At 41.1% G+C, this 21,569-nt stretch overlaps 1 protein-coding gene across 1 annotated transcript in view; it reads left to right on the top strand.

The window, feature by feature from the left end:
- Positions 1-21,569, top strand: part of Diaph1 (diaphanous related formin 1) — a 95,409-nt gene that overhangs the window by 22,514 nt on the left and 51,326 nt on the right. Inside the window, exons 2-15 of the mRNA XM_050127947.1 lie at positions 9,219-9,374; positions 10,582-10,683; positions 11,021-11,151; positions 11,327-11,413; positions 12,380-12,443; positions 13,640-13,779; positions 14,547-14,655; positions 15,624-15,734; positions 15,904-16,022; positions 16,707-16,823; positions 17,847-17,962; positions 18,664-18,728; positions 20,377-20,556; positions 21,151-21,569. The exon at positions 21,151-21,569 is cut by the window's right edge and continues 286 nt beyond it. Of these exons, the coding sequence (XP_049983904.1) occupies positions 9,219-9,374; positions 10,582-10,683; positions 11,021-11,151; positions 11,327-11,413; positions 12,380-12,443; positions 13,640-13,779; positions 14,547-14,655; positions 15,624-15,734; positions 15,904-16,022; positions 16,707-16,823; positions 17,847-17,962; positions 18,664-18,728; positions 20,377-20,556; positions 21,151-21,569 (1,916 nt within the window). The remainder of the gene's footprint in view (positions 1-9,218; positions 9,375-10,581; positions 10,684-11,020; positions 11,152-11,326; positions 11,414-12,379; positions 12,444-13,639; positions 13,780-14,546; positions 14,656-15,623; positions 15,735-15,903; positions 16,023-16,706; positions 16,824-17,846; positions 17,963-18,663; positions 18,729-20,376; positions 20,557-21,150) is intronic.

Below are 21,569 nucleotides of genomic sequence, written 5' to 3'. Positions count from 1 at the left end.
GTTCTAAAGATTAAAAGATGAACAATGAGCCTCTCATAATTTGAGGAGTGATTCATAATTGTGTAAAGAATACTTAATTTAATTCTAACTTATTTCTAAAGAAATAATCATTGAGGGGCTGAAGAGCTGGCTCAGTTGTTAAAAATGATAACTGCTCTTCCAGAGGACTTGGGTTCGATTACCAGCACCCACATGGAGGCTAACAGCCTGTTGTCATTCCAGTTCTAGTGTATCTGATGACCTCTTCTGACCTTCACAGCTACTAAGTATGCATGTGATACACAGACATATATGCAGGCAAAATACTCATACATATAAATAAAGAAAAATCAAGAAAATTCAAACATATCATTTGATATTACCAGTTTCTGGATTAGAGTTTATTTTTGTTTTGACACAGGGTCTTACTGGCCTCAAAATTCCCATTCCCTTGCCATAGTCTCCAGAGTGTGGAATTATAAATATACAGTGTGATATCCATCTTCTAGAATATGCTTTTAATAAAAAAAATAGCCCTTAACTTACAAATATTTACACTTAAGCAGCAAATATCAGATGCGTTTGCTTTTATACTTTGTCACTATCAGACACAATGTAGAGAATGTCAAAGTAAGAGGAGCCAATAAAGGGTGGTTATTTCTCATTTGAAAAAAGAATGGTGGGGGGGCTGGAGAGATGGCTCAGAGGTTAAGAGCACTGAGTGATCTTCCGAAGGTCCTGAGTTCAATTCCCAGCAACCACGTGGTGACTCTCAACCATCTATAATGAGATCTGGTGCCCTCTTGTGTGCAGGTATGCATATATGCATGCAGGCAGAACGTTGTATATATAATAAATAAATCTTTAAAAAAGTGAAAAAGAATAAAAATGACTTGAATTTATTTTAAAGTTGTTCATTCTGCTCTTAGGACAGAAAAGTAGTAAAGCCTATTAATTGTCCTTTGTCATTAAAATTTTTGCACTTTACATCTAAATATACCTCTGCGGCTGTTCTCCGTTTGGAGGGAGTCTGTCTCTTCAGTGCAGTGTGACAGGCCATTTCATTGTTGTCTTAGCATCCAGGCATATGTTAGGTACTGTCTCTGTTACCAAAGTGTCAAATAGAAAACACTTTAGAAGGAACTCTGAACTCTCTGCCTTGTTCTGTGAGATTGTAGGCATTTGCTGTCACACCAGCTTGAATCTGTTATGGCTCAGGAAGGTTCAGTCCATGGTTGCTTGGCAGCATATTCTTGTGCAGACCATCATGGCAGTAGAAACATGTAACAGATGAGAGCTGTTCACTTCATGGTTTACCACAAAGTAGGGGGTGAAACAAGCTGTTAGGAATAATGTACTTCAAGGAACCTCCCCCCAGTGACCATTCCCCCTCACCTAGACCCCACCTTCTAAGGTTCTACAACCGTCCAAAATGCTACTACCAACTGGGGCTCAAAGTAGAAGCCTTTGGGGGTGAGGACTTAAAAGTTCAGTCCATAACAGAGTACATTGTAGTTTTTATAGTTGTTTGCTTCCTTTTTCCTTTCATTTTTAAATGAATGAAGTGTGTGTGTGTGTGTGTATGTGTATGTGTGTGTGTGCATGTGCACATGTTAGTCAGGAGTTGAATTTTTCTACTCTCTGGGTTCTGGGGATTGAACCCAGGTCATAAGTCTTTATTCATGAGTCACCTCCTCATCCCTGTTTGTTTAGTTTTTGATAGTCTCCCACTCTTGTAGCCTAGGTGAACTTCAGACTCACAACCCCTAGCCTCTTTAGTCTAGTTGAGATTACAAGTGTGTACCATCATTCCCAATTTGAGTCTTATTTTGGCATAAGATCTTTGTTTATATTTTTTAAATGTAGATGTCTTACAAACATTAGAATAAATTTGTTGTTAATCACAAAATAATTTGAGATTTTGTTGAGTTTGGTTTTTTTTGGGGGGTGGTGCTTTGAGACAGGGTTTCTCTGTGTAGCCCTGGCTGTTGTGGAACAGGATCTGTAGTCCAGGCTGGCCTCGAACTCATGGAGATTCCCCTGTCTCTGCCTCCCAAGTACTAGGATTAAAGGCATGCACCACCGCCTGACAATTAGGGTTGTTTTAATCCGTAGATTAAATTTGGAGAAATTGATCATAAAGTAATCAAATCTTCTGTTCATGAGTATGGAACATCCTTTATTTGTCTATTTCTTTGATTTTATGCCTTTAGATCTTGTACATACTTTGTTAGATTTATACCTAGGGAGTTTATTTTAGGCAGTGCTGGTAGGAACAGTTTTATGTTTGAAATGTCATGTTGAATTTCTTCATTGTTTGTGGTGTTTGGTTTTTGGTAGATACTTTATCAATTTGAAGAAGCTCCGTATTTCTGGGGCAGTTGCTAAATTTCGTCAGGAGATGTTTAATCTGTATTTAGAGTCCATAAACAAATGGAAAGGTAGGCATAGAGCTTCAGGTACTCTAAACATAGTAACACTAAAGTGTTTACTTTTTGGGTTAAAATTTGTAATTGTTCATTATGTCTCCTGTTTTGGGCAGTGGTGCTCTGGGTGATCTTAGACTAGATCAGTAGCTTTAGGACCTCCACCTCAGAGAAGAGTGTTCCAGCCTCCTGAGAATTGTAGGGGAAACTTACTGAGTGTTTGCCACAACAGTACTTCCAGTCTAGAGGCCGTCTCTTTACCCTTTCCTGAGAATAAACTTGCAGATTGTTGCTGGTGGGTAGTTTTCCAGTGGCACTGTGAGGCTGGATTGTTTGTGGGGTACCTAGGGATTCAACTACTGGAGTAGCTTCTCCTACTCCTAGGTAAACCCCTCCCTCCCTCTCTCCCTCCCTTCCTCTCTCCCTCCTGTTCTTTCCTTCTCTTCCCTTCCTTTCCCTTCCCTTCCTTCCTTTTTTTTGTTTTGTTTTGTTTTTGAGATAGTATTTCTCTGTAGAGCCATGGCTGTCCTGGAACTCATTTTCTAGACTCGGCTGGCCTTGCACTCAGAGATCAACATGCATCATCATCGCCTAGCCATCTTATTATCTTTTACCTAGAAGTTATTAATCTTTTCATGAACCAGATCTGCTTTGCTATTTTAAGATTTTATATCAGTGTTTATGTTTCTTTCATCCTCTGTTTTTGTGGTTGAAGGTCTGAGTGGTAGTATGTAGTGCATTCCATTGAAGAGACAGCGAGTATGCTGTATCACTCAGGTGAGGACCGTGAGGATTTGCAGATCATGGAAGATGCTGAGTAGATGCACTGAGAGCTTGTAGATGATCAGAGTCTTAAAAGATGGAGGGACATCAAGGCACCAGGCACAAGTGTACCTTGAGTAGCATTGTCTCTTTGGAGTACATTGTTTTTGATTCTTTCACTTCTCGTGATCTAGAAATGTCCTTATCTTCATCACGGACTCCATAAAAATAAAAAAATAAAAAAACCCAATGATTTGGGTGGGTACTCTAGGCACGGCTCAGCAGTAAAGCACTTGGAGGGGGTCATTCAGTTCCTAGTACCCATCCAGAGGCTCCCAAGTGCTTATAACTCCAGTTCCACAGAGTCTAATGCCTTTTCTGTCCTTCTGGACACCAGGCACACACATGCACATCTGTACATGCAGACTTTTACACATACAAATAATATATAAAAAATTAAAACTAAAGCTGGGCGGTGGTGGCACATGCCTTTAATCCCAGCACTTGGGAGGCAGAGGCAGGCAGATCTCTGTGAGTTTGAGATCAACTCGGTCTACAGAGTGAGTTCTAGGACAGACTCCAAAGCTACAGAGAGAAATCCTGTCTCAAAAAACCGAAAGAAGAAAAAAAAAAACCAATTTAAACAAATATTAAACAAAGCCTTTTCAAGCGCTGTGTATAGAATCTGTAAGAGAAAACATGCATCATTGAGTGAGTAAGCCATGTTCTCAGTAGCTCGTAGTAACAGGTTTCCATTTCAATAGCTGAGCTTGCTGTTTGTTTGGGTATTTTATTGGGTTCAGAAATAGAATTTGGTCTGTGCTGTTATTTGCTTTGTTGGGTGTTGCTGCCCTCTGTTGGACTTTCTTGGGAACTGCAGCTTTTCTGCATGGTTTACTTCTGTGATCCTTAATCCAAGTTGAACACTGAAACGTGGATTATTTTATTTTGTTTATATTTGTTTTAGTATATATTTTTTGAAACATGGTCTCATATCTCCCTCTTTCTTTGATCTCGCTATGTAGCCAAGGACGATGTTGAACTGATTCTTTGCCTTCATCTCTCCATTATAGATGTGCATCAATGTGTGAGATTTATGTGGTGTTGAGAGCAAACCCAGAACCCTCCAACACGCTTGGCAAGCACTCTACCAAATGAGCACATCCTAAGCCTCCAAAAACTATTTTTAAGGTTCAGATACATTTCTAATGATGCTCCAGGAAAGCAAGGGAAATGGGCATTTCTTTCTTTGCCGAGTTTGTGTATGCTTGCTTATCTATGGCAGAATTACTGCTAATGAAGTGGGAATAAAGCAGAAGAATGTGGAGAGCACAGATCTGGGCACGTTAGGGTCTGAAGACTTCTGACTGTGTGACTGATGATTCACTCTGTCTGTCTGGTGTTGGCTTCTTCAGTGATAGAATGAAGAGGTGGAATGGATGCTGAGGGCTTTCCAAGGATTGGCTCTTTAGGTCCCTGGCTCTACACTCAAGGAACCTTTTAGTCTGGAAGAAGTAGAGCAGGCAACCTAAAGAAAATTGTAGCCCACTCTCAGTACTATGAGTCAGACAGGTAGTTATTATTTTGGAAACACCAGGAAAGGCACCTATCCAAGAGAAGCAATCATCCTGCCAAGCCTGCTGGAGTGAGTTAGCTTGAAAAGTACAGTGTAGGCTGAGGGAGGCCGCAGTCTAGGGAAAGGCTGGGATGGTGAGGCCGTGCGAGCTGTTGGGGCCTGCAGCTAGGTCAGCATGGCCAAAGAATAAGCTTTGAGGGAAGAGGATTTGTTCAGTCGCAAGCCTTGGGGGAAGGAGTAGCAGAGTTATATACCATGGTAAGGAGTTTGGATTTTAAGTTGAAGGCAATGAATTTGTTTGTTTTGGAGACAGACAGTCTCTTGTAGCCCAGACTGGTGAGACTTACTCTGTAGCCGAGGATGACTTTGAATCCCTTATCCTCTCATCTTCTCTCCAGTGCTGGGACTACAGGTGTGCATCACACCCAGCTTTAGAAAGAGTATTCTCGGATCTAATCTGGAGAATGGATATGGCGTTGGGCAGACAACGGAAGGTACCTGGTAGTTTAAGAGACCATTGCAGTGGAACAAGCAGGGACCCAGGGTAATGGAAGTGGATGGAAGAGATGAACCCAGCGTCTGTACACAGAAAGAACAAGGTGCTAGTTCCTTTTCCTTTAACTTAACCCACTGCTGTGGATTGTCTAGATCCTGGTTCTGTTACTATAGCACATTCACCCTAGAGTTCCTTGACTGTTTCTTGTTTTTGTTTTTTTTTTTTTTGTTTTTTAAACATTTTTAATTTGGGGGTCAATGTTGAGATAAGCTGAATCTTGGCTATGACAACTTAAGCTGCAGGAAAGTTGCATCCCCTTTGTGTCTTGTTTCTAGATGCCACTTACATCACTTAAGTCCTACAGTGCATGCCCACAGTTACTGTTAATTTCAGTGTGTTGACCCTGTGAAGCTGCAGCTTATTGTTGTTGCCCACCCTTGTCAGACAGGAACCCTTTCTATGTAAGCTCAGGTTGGTCTTGAACCTGCTGTGTAACCCTGGCTGCTTTGAGCTTTGAGTCCTTCCGTCTTAGCTTCTGGAATGCTGGAGTTACAGGTGTGTTTGACAACCATCTCTGTGTGTCAGATGACTTCGGGATACAAAATAACGAAATGTTTTGTATTCTTCTTGGGTAGTGCTTTGCCATCCTCTTGTCTGTACTCCCAATAAACAGTACACATGAAGTTCTGTGGGTGCTGAGCAAAGGTTCCCATGTTCTCAGACAAGTGATTCGTACTCAGCCACTGGAAACTTGACCTCTTCTGGGCCCGGGAGGGCAGAGTGAATATTCTTAATTTACTGTGGACTTAACTGAATTGATGTGTGATTGTGAGGATCAGAGTGGTGTGGATCGTCTGTCATCAGGAGACTAGATAAATAGCTCTGTGGTGAAGACAACTGGTTTTTTTCATTAAATTAGTCAAGAGGCATTTACCCTAGCTTTTCATGGATGTTAACAAGACCAACAGCAAAAATATGGTTCAAGTTGAATAGAGTGAAGAAAACGTCCCATCTTCCTAGACTTAAAGCATTCAAACTTTAAAGTACCTGTGTGTTTGTGTGTGATTACACGCAAAAGAAAATAGAAAACGTTGAGCAATATAAACTTAACACCTATATAGTTACTGTCCATGTCAAGAAATAGGAAATCATAAACACTCTAAACACCTTTTTGTTCTTGGTTATAACCTATAGTTGTCACAGTTAATCATTGTTGGGCATTTGAGATAATCATGCCTTTTATAATTTTTTACTTTTTTTTTTTTTTTTCAAGACAGGGTTTCTTGAAACCCGGCTGTGCTCTGTAGACCAGGCTGGCCTCAAACTCTGAAAGTGTTGGGATTAAAGGTGTGTGCCACCACACCCGACACTTTTTTGTTATTGATTTATTTTGTTTTTACATTCCAGTCAAAGTTTTCCCTCCCTCCCCTCTCACCAGTTTCTCCTCCACCCTGACCCCAGCCATTCCTCCTCCACTGTTCCATAGGAGAGGGTAGAAGGGGGGGATTGGATATCAGCCAGTCCAAGATATATCAAGTTTCAGTGAGACTAGGTGCCCCTCTTCTGTTAAGGCTGGATGAGGCAATCCTGGAGGAGGAATGAGTCCCAAAAGCTGGCAACACAGTCAGAGATAGCCCCTGCTCTCACTGTTGGGAGTCTCACACAAAGACCAAGTTATACTACTGTAACTTGGGCCTAAGTCAGTTTCATGCAGAAGCTGTGGTTGTCGGTTAAGTCTCTTTGAGCCCTTATGAGCCCAGGTTAGTTGATTCTGTGGGGTTTCTTGGGAACCCTTGACACCACTGACTCTATAATCCTATCTCCCCTTCTTCTGCAGCATTGATTCAGTGAGATCTGTCATTGATGTTTGGCTTTGGGTCTCTGCATCTGTTTTCATCAGTTGCTGGGTGAAGCTCTCTGATGACAGTTGGGCTAGGCACCAATTTATGAGTATAGCAGAGGATCATGAATCATTTCGTTGATTTTTTTCTTTTCCCTTTCGTGTTTGGTTCTGTCCTGTATCTCTGGGGTATCCTGCCTCTGGGTCCTAGCCCTTGGGTGAGTTCCCTCTCAGGGTATGGGTCTCCAGCTGTGACAGTCATTAGTCAGTCACTCCCATAATTTTTGTGCTGTCTTTACCCCAACTCATCTTATAGGCTGGACAAATTTTAGGTCTTGTGCCTTTTATAATCTTACATTCCAAGTAATATGATTTGGATTGATGTCATCTTGCTGGCTATTGAAACTTCCTGTTTCACATATTGCAATGTCTGTGTATGCACTTGTTATTTAAGTGTACACTTCACAGGGCAGATGCTTATATTGCTGTGTTGAATAATAATGTATGTGCATTTAATTTTATTTGGTAGTGTTAGCCCAGTGATTTGTGCTAACACCAGCAAAGTATGAGAGAGCAATTGTTCCTCTACAGTTAGACAGATAAAAAAGGTAGGGATCAGACCCAGAATCTTACATACGAGCTGTGTTTCTGTCAGCCTTGAGAACATGAGCTGATAACTTCATTATTACAATTTTCATCTGTCTATTTGTGATACTTGGAATCAAACCTAGGGTTTTGCATGCTAGGCAAGGACTCCACCACTGAGTTTTTAACCCATCCTTACCTCTCTTTTAAAATTTTGAAAGAATCTTACTATGTTTCTTGGCCTGCGTTGGATTCACTTGCTAGCCCCACACAGATTTTGAACTCATGGTACCCTGCCTTAGCCTACTAAGTAGCTAGGACTTGTACCACTAGGCCAGACTTGAGCGTGGTTTTATTTTGTGTTGTTTACTAATGAAATGGAGCACCTTTTTTTTTTTTTTTTTTTTTTTTTTTGAGACAGGGTTTCTCTGTGGCTTTGGAGCCTGTCCTGGAACTAGCCCTGTAGACCAGGCTGGTCTCGAACTCACAGATATCCACCTGCCTCTGCCTCCGAGTGCTGGGATTAAAGGCGTGTGCCACCATTGCCCGGCCTGGAGCACTTTTCATAAGGTGGTTGGTCACTGGTTTTAGAATCTATTCAGTTCTCTACTCCCCCACCCCAAGTTGTTATAACTTCTCTTGCCCCTTCCCAGAGTCTGTGCAGAAATCTGTTAGTGTGTGGAAGGTAGCTTAGGGCCTTTCTGTTTATTTTCTTTTCCTTTCTCCCTTCAACCGTTCTGATGTTTGGGAGTTCCTTGATATTTCACTGATCTCTTTTCTTCTCCCTCCTTTTTTTCTCTGTTTCCTAGACTTTGAAGCGGCTCATGGCAGATGAGGTAAGGAAATGTGTATGGAGCATGTGCATGTTCTGGCTCGCTCTCTCTTCTCTTAACATGCGCAGTTTCTGTAACTTTAACTTGTAACGTTCTAGTGTCAGAACACCCCAGGTCTTTTCTCACTTTGTTTAACCCATTGCATGCTTTCTTTGGTTTTTTTTTTTAAACTTCCACAGTTGGGCAGTTTTAGCTAGAATTCATCCTGCATTCTAGATGCCACTTACACCATTTGAAGCCCCACAGTGCTTTTTTTTGCATACAGTTACAGATATTTTCAGTGGATTGAGCTGATGGTACTGAAGCTTATTGCTGCCTCTCCCTTCATCAAATAGGGTCCCTTATTGTAAACCCAGGTTAGCCTCGAACTTACTGTCCTGGAACTAACTCTGTGGACCAGGCTGGCCTTGAACTCAAAGAGATCCACCTGCTCTGCCTCTAGAGTGCTGGGATTAAAGGTTTATGCCACTACACCAGTCTAGAGAGGTTTGAAACCTTAATGCAGCATTTTCTGTTTCTTACACTTTATTATAGATGAGAATAAAGTCAGTATGCTGTGTTAGATCTGAGGGAAAATGATTTCTTCTTATGCCGTATAAATCTTGACTGCATAAACTAAAAATACTAAGCCAGGGTAAGAGGGTAAAGTGCTGGCTATTTGGTGTTTGGTTTGTTAGGTGAGGAATGTGGATCGCTGCTAATACTTCTTTCTCTTTCTTAGCTGGAGAGATTTACCAGCATGAGGATTAAGAAAGAGAAGGAAAAATCCAATTCTGCTCACAGAAACTCCTCTGCACTGTATGGAGATGACCCCACTGCGCAGCCATTGCAAGAATACACTGATGAGCAAATCCTAGTCTTCTTTGAGCAGATGCTGGTGAGTCATCTTCTGAGTGATGTCGCCTGCCCAGCTCACAGTTATGGGCATTTGTCTGTCTGTGGTGGTTGTTTTTAAACGAATGGTCTCCTAATTGATGTTTACTATAAAGAATTTTAGGCTTAATGTGAAATGTTTTAATATTAACCCCATGAAATAACTACTGAATATGTAAATTGCAGTCCATGGGATTAGAATCTGTGAGTTAAACTTGGGAATATCTGTTTACTGACTACCTCGTTAATGGATGTCTGCCTGGCAATACCCTAGCCACAAAAATGTAGTGTGGCTGGACCAAGCCCTGTGGTAGTGTGGTCACCACTTTGAGGCTAAGTCAGAAGATGAAGTGAGGAAGCATTTATAGTGACCTCTGTACAAAGAAAAAGCCGAGGAATACAAAGGCATCATTTGCATTCGGTCCTCTGTTTAGTGGGGAATTTGGAAAGAGCTTACTAAATAGAAGGCCTTTAAAAACTATCTGAAGTCGGTTTAGTTTTGAGCTATGCATGGTTGTGACTTACTTTGCTGTCTAGTGAGAACAAGGACACTTTGCGTGGATACTCTGCAATAACCAGTATAAATGATTAGGCCTGAAAGTTCAGGTAGATTTTGTTGGTGTTGATCTTCTTCTTCTTTTTTTTTTAATGGCAGCAGTTTTCCAGTACTGGAGAGATGAAGATCTGCCTTTAATGAAGAAAATATTATGTATGGTTTCCTCTCAGTAATACAAAAGAAAATGTATCAAGAGTTTATTGTTTCCTAGGGAAACTGTCAGAAGTCTATATATTTTAAAGTGTCCAGTGGTTTAAAGACAGAGCTCAGTGGTAGCATGTATGCCAGCATGCAGGCTTCATACCAAGGATGGTGTCTGTGGTATGTGTACTGCACTTAATTAGATTTTATCCCTGAGGGATTTTTATTGGTTACCACAACTTAAACTTCTAGGAATCAAGAAAACATATTTGTTCACTAATGATTTACGGTGTCAACTCATTACTAAGTATAATAAATATTAAACACTGAAAACTTACAGGAGGCAGGGAGAATTCTGTGAGTTCAAGACAAGCCTGGTCTACGTAGTGAGGTCTTGGACAGCAAGAGCTACATCATAAGACCCTGTCCCAGAAAAACAAAACAAAACAAAACAAAAACTTACATGGTAATTTTATTTTTTTCTCTCTGCCTCCCTGCTCCCTCCCTTTGCTAGGTGGATATGAACCTGAATGAGGAGAAGCAACAGCCTTTGAGAGAGAAGGACATTGTCATCAAGAGGGAGATGGTGTCCCAGTATTTGCACGCTTCCTCAGCTGTAAGCTCTAGGGCAGATGCTCACAGGAGGCTGCATCCTTACCCCAAACCTGCTTATTCTGCTAATTTTATGGACTATTCTATATCTCTATTAATTCTGCTTAATCCTGTTAGATAAGCCTCCTCTTGACTTACTCTTAAGTCTTGACTTGCCACCTTTCTATACTTTTTTCCAAGACTTATTTTGAAGTTCATGAACTATTTATGAATCTCATGTAGTTTGGTAGTTTGTATAATGGGTGTCTGCCCTGTTAATTTTTATACTGTGTGATGAATATTAGCTAATGACTTATGTCTAGGCTCAGTGTTTCCTGACCTCTCTATATGCCTCTTTCCAGGGCATGAACCAGAAAGAAAGCTCTAGGTCTGCCATGATGTACATTCAGGAGCTGAGGTCAGGCTTGCGGGATATGCATCTGCTTAGTTGCCTTGAGTCCCTTCGAGTCTCTCTCAACAATAACCCTGTCAGGTGAGAATTCTGAGGGAACAGTACCAGAAACTCAGGCCGAAGTTCACAACCAAAGGAGGTAGGGAAGTATGAGAAAGGTCTGGATGGGAGGTAAAGGATTTCTAGGATAGAGTTTGCAAATAGCCTTTATTGATTTAAATTGATACTACATTGCCTTTCATCTATTTTTTTACAGTTGGGTGCAGACATTTGGTGCTGAGGGCCTAGCCTCCTTACTGGATATTCTCAAACGACTCCATGATGAGAAAGAGGAGATTTCTGGGTAAGGAATTTTGGGTCTTTATATTTTCTAGGTTGAGGGCCAGAGTGGGCTGTTCATTAAGGAAATAACAACAGTTAAATTCAGATTCATGGACTAGGGGGAATATGCTGTTGGATGAAAATGAAGTTTCTTGTGGAAGAGATTAGAGGATGAGGGCATAGATGGGAAAAGATATATAACAGTAAAGATTATTAGTCTCCAGTTGTTTTTCTGTCTGGAAAGAGTATCTGATTTCATCTTCAGTTGTACTGTGATCTGGTCTGGGTCACATTACACTTGGAGGTCTTTTTTGGAGTATACATTATTAGTTTGGGTTTAGTTTTATAGTAGTCTTCAGTATTGGGATAAATTCTTGAATACCATAACTATTTTAGGCTGTTATGCTGCCATCCAAAGTGCCCAATTCTTCTGGAGTCTTTTTTCAGACAAACAGTACATGGGATTGGGTCTGTGTGTACTTTCTCAGATACAAAGCCTTTTCGGTATTGGCAAAGAGTGATAGGAGAGTATCTAAAAGAATTTAGTACCTAGCTGCCTAAAGGGAGTTAAGGGATGAAGTTTTGTTTGCACACTTAACACATGTTTTAATAGTGTTGGGGTTCAAACTTAGGGCCTTGCACTTGCTAGGCAAGTGTTGTACTATTGAGTTATGCCCAATCCCAAATTGGCAGGTTTTTAATTTAATACTAAATTCTCAAATTACAAGTGTATTAGCCAGTTGATAATTTTGTTAGTGTTTCTGGGTCAAGTGCTTTGTGATGTAGGGCTGTACTACCTTTTGACATGACAACATAATGCTGTCATTTATGAACATGCTGGGCTGCATTCATAACTGTCTGTTAGATTCTGCTTAGCTGCTAGTTGAAAGTATTCCTGATGTCTTTGTTTGAAAGATTGAACAATCATATGGAAAGAGGATGTATTATAAAATAAAGGGACTTTGCTGATTGTGTTTTCTGTGTGCAGAAACTACGACAGCCGGAACCAGCATGAGATCATCCGCTGCTTGAAAGCTTTCATGAACAACAAGGTGAGGTTTTCCCTAGTGACCACAGCTGCCATCTAGATCTTCGCTATTTCTCCTTTGTAGTCTGCCAGAAGGAGAAGAAACTGAGGCTCAAGGCTTTGCCTTTCCTCTCCATACTGTAACTGTACTTTACTGCAATGTATGTGAGCCTCCGCGGAATTCGTCCCACTAGTTCTAATTTCTGTTTCAGAGGGTAGGCTAAGGGTTCTTGTACTTTACAGTCTTTTTACTGATCTTGTTGTTTGACCTGTAGTTATTGTTTGAAATGTTATTTCCTTGCCTCTTTCCTACATTCATTCATCCCAGTCTCAAGAAGTCCAAATTTCCCTTCAGTTTGTTTGACCTCTTGTTGCTTCTGCTTCCACCTCCCAAGAGCTGGGATTGCAGGTGTATGCCAGTATGCCATTTCTTCCAAAATATTCATTACTAACTTATTTTTTTGTAAAGCCAATGTCTGATCTCACTATACAGTCCTGGCTATGCTGGAACTCCCTGTGTAGATGTGGATTTATTTTATTTTATTTTATTTTTTGAGACAGGGTTTCTCTGTAGCTTTGCTGTCTGTCCTGGAACTAGCTCTTGTAGACTAGGCTGGCCTCGAACTCACAGAGATCCCCCTGCCTGCCTCCCGAGCGCTGGGATTAGAGGTGTGTGCTACCACCACCTGGGAATGTGAAAGTTTGCTGTGTGTCTTAGGAAGTTTATTTTGTTGTAATCTTCTCTGTTTAACTATTATTGGGAATATATTCTCTATTCCTGTGCTAGTTTCTAGGGTCTCCAAAGTGAGTGACTTAAACAACAGAAATTCATGGTCTCAGTTCTGAAGGATGGAAGATCCTCTGTCAGCCAGGACGGATTCTTCCTGAGGCTGGGAGGGAGAATGTGTTCTGTGTTTTCCTTCTGCTCTCTAGTAGCTCGCTGACACTGGTTTATAGATGCATTATTCTTATTTCCACTTGGTGTTCTTGTGATACTGTGTGTGTACATGTCTGGGATGTAGAGTTCTCCCTTACACAGGGACCAGGCATACCAGATTAAGAACCTGCCTTACTCCAGTGTGGCTTCATGGTAATTTAGCTAATCTTATCTGCAATGACTATATCCCAAGAGGCTACATTCTAGGGTTCTAAGAGGATTAACATGTCCTTGCTTGTGTGTGTTGTCGTTAAGCCTCGCTCCTTTGTTCTTGTCTTTAACAGTTTGGAATCAAAACCATGTTGGACACAGAAGAAGGAATCCTACTGCTGGTCAGAGCCATGGATCCTGCTGTTCCCAATATGATGATTGATGCAGCTAAGCTGCTGTCTGCTCTTTGTATCCTACCACAGCCAGACGACATGTATGTGATTGGAGCTATTTGTGCATTTTCCATTTTACCATCTTTTTTTTTTTTTTAATAAATTTATTTATTTATTTATTTATTTATTTATTTATTATGTATACAATATTCTATCTGTGTGTATCCCTGCAGGCCAGAAGAGGGCACCAGACCTCATTACAGATGATTGTGAGCCACCATGTGGTTGCTGGGAATTGAACTCAGGACCTTTGGAAGAGCAGCCAGTGCTCTTAACCACTGAGCCATCTCTCCAGCCCCCTTACCATCTTCTTGTAGCGTAGAGGAAAACTGAGTTATTTTGGTGTCCTTTTGGTGTTTAGAAGCTTAGTAGTAAGGCCGTATTTCTTCTCAGAAGTGAATGTTAGGATTTTAGTGCAGGTAGAGTATCTGAAGATCCACAGTGCTTTAAACAGAATCTTTTTTGTTATCATCATGATACTCCAAGCAGAAAATTCTAAAAGTGGACCACATGTAATGTTTTTTAGAGATTGATTAGTACTCTTAATATTAAATGGTCCTTAAAAAGTCAGAGTAATTTATATTTCATAGCTCAGAGGTCTTAATTTTGTATTCATGAGTAGGAGTCTAAGAAGGGTTTTAGGAAATTTTTTTTTCTCAGAAGATAATCCATTCCTTTTTATCAAATTCTAGTGGCTGTGGGTGTTAAGAGAATAATGTGTTGTTTCCTAATTGGTTTATTCCCTGCCAGATCTATCCATATCTGTGTCAGTGCACCTGGGCAGTTCACTTTCTTTTATTTTGGACAGGAATGAACGAGTTTTGGAGGCAATGACAGAGAGAGCTGAAATGGATGAGCTTGAACGCTTCCAGCCACTGCTGGATGGATTAAAAAGTGGGACCTCCATTGCACTCAAAGTATGTAGATACACTCTTAAAACTGGGCCAACAATAGAACAGAATAGAATAGAATTCAAAATGGAAAGACCAGAGTTCATTTGTCCTTTATTTTTCTGTGGTGCAGGAAATCGAACCAGGGCTTTGCTTATACTGGGCAAGCCCCCTACTACTGAACGACCACTGAACCTGGGAGCCCTTTTTAATTTTTTATTTTGTGTTAGAGTCTGGGCTGGCCTCAAACTCATTATATAGTACAGGCTAGACATAGCTGATCTTTTTGCCTCCCAAGTGCTGGAGTTAAACATGTGATAATTGCCTGGGCAAATATTGGTGATTTTCCTGCCTCCTGATTCATGGGTCTACATCACCATGTCTAGTGTCATTTGGCCTTTTAATAGACTCTATGGGGCCTAGAGAGATGGCTCATCAGTTAAGAGCATATACTGCTCTTCCAGAAGACCAAGTTCAATTCCCAGCACCCTTGTCAGACAGCTCACAACTGTCTGTAACTCTAGCTCCAGAGGTTTCTGACACTGGTATTCATGTGTGCATTCACCTGCTCGCGTACACACACACACACACACATTAATGCACACATAATTGAAAATACTAAAAGTTTTTAATAAAAATACTAGAGTGGTTCTCAACTATGTCTTTTATATTTTAGTGTTTTTTTTCTGAAGAAAATGATTTTATTCTCTAAAAAACAAATAACTATTTTCCTCCTTGTGATATTGGGGGAGTAAATTAGTCATTAGCACCTGAGGAAGGGCAATTTTCTATAGGAACATATTCTGTTAGATCCTTGGATTCATTCACTAAGTACTCTAGACTTGCACTCCACAATGTTTTGTTGCTCTAGTTAAAATTCTTTCCTATAGTTTTTGTTGTGTATCTTTTTATGGAGCTCCAGAATGTATATAAATAGTGGAATCCTTATTTATAAGGCTTAATGCTGACATAGCAGCTGGATTTGCTTATTTCAGGTGGGATGCCTACAGCTGATCAATGCTCTCATCACTCCTGCAGAAGAATTTGACTTCCGAGTTCACATTCGAAGTGAACTAATGCGCTTGGGGCTGCATCAGGTGTTGCAGGTAAGATAAAACATTTCATTAAGAAGTCTGGATTGTTCCTCCCTGCTCGCACAGCCCTGGTCATCACTGAGGTGATTCTGGTTTTCAACTTAAACACCAGGTTGAAATGTTTGGATTTCTAGGCACATAGGAAATTTTTGGGTTCCCTGACTTCTTCTATCATTGCTAGGAGCTTCGGGAGATTGACAATGATGATATGAGAGTACAGCTAACCGTGTTTGATGAACAAGCGGATGAAGATTTGTATGATCTGAAGGGACGGCTAGAAGACATTCGCATGGAGATGGAATATCCTTTTATGACTGATGACTGAATTATGGAGTATTGTGGCAAGTGATGACTTAGAGAATAGGGCATAAGACTGAGTGTGGTGGCACACGCCTTGAATTTGTCTCCTAGCTCTTAGGAGGGGATCTTGACTTTTAGGACAGCCTGGTCTGTATAGTAAGCTCCAGGACAGCTAGGGCTACATAGAGAGACCCTGTCTCAAAAATATATATATTTATTTTTAATAAAACTGGTGTCTTTATATTGCTGTCCATCATGGATCAGGAAAGCCATTAAAGGTGACCTTTTTAACCTGAAAGCATCCATCAACCTGACAGTAAAGTAGCAGATGTTGCAACCAGATTGCCCTCCCATCTTAAAGCATCCATCCAAATCTGTATGTTTTTTAGAACGCAGTAACTTACTGAGATGGGTGCTATGTAGAACTCTTTGGACGACAAACAATATTTCTATTACGTATTTGATTACCTGCCACGGGTAACTTTGAGGTGGTTCTATTTTTATTTTCTGTCGTAGATTTTCAGGCTAAGTCCTAGGGATCCTTTGTCTATGGATAGTAGCACTCTTGGCTAAAGGAACTAGAGATGTTTTTGGAACAGTTGTTAGAATGGAAGTGGCATCTTTCAGCAAGCCACCTGTCAAACAGCTTCTAAATGTTTGATTTCCTTAGCCTGTCCTTTCTACTGACTTTGGTGAAATCTTCCAGATTCTTTTGAACACAGTGAAAGACTCAAAGGCAGAGCCACACTTCCTGTCCATCCTGCAGCATCTCCTACTGGTTCGAAATGATTATGAGGCTAGGTAAGCTTATATACGTGTGGGAAATGTTGAGTCTGAGGGGAAAAGCAGCATCCTTAAATTCAAAGATTGTTCTAGAAAGTTTAAAAAGAAAGGAAAAACATTGTGGGGGTTCATTAGTCACAAATCTAAAAGAAGTTGTCAGCTGTTTGATCAACATAACAACTGCTTTAGTTCCGTTGAAAGGCACCTCTTTGGAATAGTCATTGTGTGGAACGCCCTTAGAAAGGAATGGGTAAGTGGGGTAAGGATGACAGTAAAGACAGACGGCAACCTAAAATTCTTTCTGGTTGCCTGGATGTAGAGATCAGCAGTAGCCTGACAAGGAGGATCATACGAATCAAGCCTAACTGTTTATTTAAATGGGAAAATACTGGCATTGGGAAGCAGATGTTAAGAAAGTATGTTGGGACAGGGCAGTGATGTCACGCACCTTTAATCCCAGAACTCGGGAGGCAGCGGCAGGCAGATCTCTGAGTTCAAGGCTAGCTGGATCTACAAAGTGCGTTCCAGAACAGCCAGGACTGTTTGACAGAGAAACAGGACTGTTTGTTGGGGGATGAGAGATAGCTCAGATGTTAAGCATGCATACTGTTCTTGTGGAGGATCCAATAGTTCCCAACACTCATATCAGCTTCACAAACCACCTGTAATTCCATCTGACACTTGTGACCTCCATGGGCACTTTTATACATGTACATATACACAGATATACACACAATAAAAAATAAATCTTTTTAAGTGTGTGCATGAGAGTGTTCATGTTGACATTCATGTTTTCCACATGACTGAACTACAACCCAGCCTATAAGAACTGTTGAGTATCTGAAGTAGGAAGAAGAAGAGCTGATCTAGAAGAGAAGTCCCTAGTACAGCAGTGATGCTTTTTAGCTTCACCAAAGCTCTTTTCAGAATACTTATCCTTAATTCTTTATTGTCAAAGAAGTTAGCTTTTCTTGATCCAGAATACTTCTGGAAGTTACATTTTGATTTCACTTTGGTAAGTCTGTTTTGTTTCTTTCATAGGCCACAGTACTATAAATTGATTGAAGAATGTATTTCTCAGATAGTTCTGCACAAGAATGGAACTGATCCTGACTTCAAGTGCCGGCACCTCCAGATTGATATTGAGGGATTGATTGGTAAGCAAGCTTTCCTACTTGACTTATCAAAACATTCAGTGCTTCTGCCTTTTGTTTTCTTCTTTCAATGAAATTATTCTTGTCCCTATTTCTGTTCTTTCTCAGTATACCCTTTTTGCTAGGATTATGTGGTCTCTTTAGTTTATTTCTGCACAAATTGAAAATCTTGCCCTTTCTTATATACTGGTTTTTGCAGACTTCAGCGTTTTCTGACTCCGCTGGTCTCAAAATCATAAAGGTCACACTGGCCATCCTTCATGTGATTGCTATACCTCACACTTAGGAATCATAGCTTGAGGGCATGCAAGGTGGCAGTAAGTAGAGGTGCTTGCATGCAAGCCTGAGGACCTGAGTTTTGCCCCAGATTCCTTATGGTGGCAAGTGCCGCTCTTGATAGTTGTCATCTGACTTTCACATGTCTTATTACATACACATGCCTACACTCAACCCGTACATATACACTCATGCACTCACATACACACAAAAAGTATAACAACTGTATAAATAAAACTAAGAGAAAGTGTAGATTGTATTTAATTGAAATTTGCCTTTCTTGTTCTAGTGTAGAACATTAAGAATAACAGCAACAAAAGGATAGACAACTGCCTTTGAGTATATTGGAGGCTTAGGAGCAGAGGCACAGAGGAAACAGAACTTTACTTACTGAGTTGTTTTCAGACCAAATTGTTTTTTATTTTCAGATCAAATGATTGATAAAACAAAGGTGGAAAAATCTGAGGCCAAAGCTACAGAGCTAGAAAAAAAGGTGCGTATGGGGGAATCAGTGCTTGCTTTTCGTGTGAGAAAGCCTAGGTTCAATCTCTAGTGTAAACCACAAATACATATATGTGCAAAACAAACATACACACGTAAGTTTAGGGTATATATTTTTCTTTGAAGATAATTGTTTCTTGACATGCGAGACAATATTGTCTATGATATTTTGAAAGCATTCAGAATCTAAAGGTTCCTAGAGGGAAATCTTTCTGTTAGTGAGACAGAGTACTGATGTGAAATGAGAAGCTCGAGGTGATCTCACAATATTCTTGGGCCACCAGGCAAGCCAGCAAAGACAGATGATACTCTATGTAAGTGTTTCTCTTACTCCAGGACAGTAGGAAGTGGAATATGCCTCAAGTCCTGTTATTTCTGTAGTAATTAAGGATTTCTGCCGTGGCTGGAATTGTGCAAGGCAGCTGTCCTGGTTTGTCTAGTTAGGGTCACTATTGCTGTGTTGAAACACCATGACCAAAAGCAACTTGAGGAGGAAGAGATTTATTTCACTCACAGTTCCCTATAACAGTTGATCATCAAAAGCAGTGAGAGCAGGCGCTCACCCGGGGCAGGAACCTGGAGGCAGGAGCTGATGCGGAGGCCATGGAGGGGTGCTACTTACATGACTTGCTCATGCTTTCTTAAGTCAGAAACACCAGCCTACAGAGGTGGTCCGGCCCACATTGGACTGAGCCCTCCCAAATCAATCACTAATTAAGAAAATGCCCCGCAGGCTTGCCTACAGCCCAATTTTACAGGGGCATTTTCTTTGTTTTCAATTTTCTTTCTTTTTTGGTCTTTTGACTTTTGAGACAGGGTTTCTCTGTACCCTTGGCTGTCCTGTCCTGGAACTCACTCATTGAACTAGACTGGCCTCGAACTCAGTCTTCCTCTGCCTCCTGAGTGATGCCACTGCCTAGCTATAGGGGCATTTTCTCAATTGAGGCTCCCTTCTCTATGATGACTCTAGCTTGTATCAAGTTGACATAAAACTAACCAGGACATGATTAAAGGTCTTTCAAGTCTTCGATTAGCTGACTTGGTTTCTGGCTATTTAAGTAGGAAGACTGTGAACATGATCTCATGTCTCCTCCCTTTAGCTTTGATTTTAAAGTCAAGATCATACTGTTCTCTTCTTTTCAAAGCATTACTTAGATGGGTCAGTAAGCTCTATAGAGTAGGTGTTGAGACAGAATAGTAAATTACAGGAACTAGCCCTTATGTTTCTAACTGGGATGGGCAGCATCCTAGTTTGGTTTCTGTTGCTGTGATCAACACCAGGACCTAAAGCAACTTGAAGAGGAAAGGGTTTATTTCATCTTCCACTTGATAGTCTGTCATCAGGGAAGCTAAGGCTGGAACTTGAAGCAGAAACTAGAGGACTGCTGCTTCCAGGCCTCTTACCACTGACTTGATCAGCTACCTTTCTTAAACATCCCAGGTCTGCCTGCCTAGGGATGGCACAATTCACAGTAGCAGTTAGGAGAAGGCTATGCAGACATGACCACAGGCCAGTCTGATCTGAGAAATTCTTCAGTTGAGGTTCCCTCTTTCCTGGTGACTGTAGGTTTTTGTTGCATTTACAGCTGAGGCTATGACAGACAGATTGCTGGGAATCTGATTTTTTTTTTCTTCTTTAGTTGGACTCAGAGTTAACAGCCCGGCATGAGTTACAAGTAGAAATGAAAAAGATGGAAAATGACTTTGAGCAGAAACTTCAGGATCTGCAAGGAGAAAAGAATGCACTGGATTCTGAAAAGCAGCAGATTGCTACAGAAAAACAAGATCTAGAAGCGGAGGTGTCAAAGCTGACCGGAGAGGTAATGTGTGAGCAGGACCGCAGCTGCCCTCCATAGCTCAGCTGTGCTGGTTCCCTGTGCTAGGGAAGAGCAGCTGGATCATCAGGTAGATGGTGTGTTTTAACAGTCATTTAATGGTTTTAGTCTTGCTTTGGGAGTATGGTATTATAAGACAAAACATTTAGATACAGATATAGAAGATTGTAAAGAAAGATTAAAGTTATTTATGGCAGAATCCAGAACTGATCTATGCATTTGGGAGTCAACAGTAAGCTCTTGGCTTATTTGCCCATCCAACTTAGTTTATGCTTCTGTGACACCTTTCTTTTCTCTGCAATTACAAAAATGCAGACGGTAGTTTTGATCATTTGTATAGTTGTGGGATTAGCTGTATAGCACATACTTCAGTTAGCACCCTAAAACTAAACTGAGTTCTAGTTTTACTCTACTCCTAAGTAGCAGCAGTGTGACTTTGAGAAGAATCATGTACTCTGACCTCTCAATCCATCTATGGTTAAACAGAACTTTGGGTTAAGTGCTTTTCTAGGTCCTTACAGCTCTAGTAGTCACTGAAGTGGGGTGAGAAGTACTAATAATTCTGTGTTGCTTCTTTAGGTTGCCAAGCTGTCAAAAGAGCTAGAAGATGCCAAGAAGGAAATGGCTTCTCTCTCTGCTGTGGCTGTTGCTCCTTCTGTTTCTAGCAGTGCTGCTGTTCCCCCTGCCCCGCCTCTGCCTGGTGACCCTGGCACTGTTATTCCACCTCCCCCACCCCCACCTCCTCTTCCTGGAGGTACCTTTCCACCTCCTCCCCCTCCTTTGCCTGGAGGTGTTAGTATACCAGCTCCCCCTCCTTTGCCTGGAGGTGTTAGTATACCAGCTCCCCCTCCTTTGCCTGGAGGTGTTAGTATACCAGCTCCCCCTCCTTTGCCTGGCATCCCCCCACCTCCTCCTCTGCCTGGAGGTGCTAGTATACCAGCTCCCCCTCCTTTGCCTGGCGTCCCCCCACCTCCTCCTTTGCCTGGAGGTGCTAGTAT

The sequence above is a fragment of the Alexandromys fortis genome, unplaced genomic scaffold, assembly GCF_014885135.2.
Source record: "Alexandromys fortis isolate MF-2015 unplaced genomic scaffold, M_Fortis_MF-2015_v1.1 scaffold_283, whole genome shotgun sequence".
In the NCBI taxonomy this organism is placed as follows: Eukaryota; Metazoa; Chordata; class Mammalia; order Rodentia; family Cricetidae; genus Alexandromys; species Alexandromys fortis.
The sequence above is the reverse complement of the archived record's forward strand: the minus strand, read 5'-3'. Positions and strand labels throughout refer to the sequence as shown.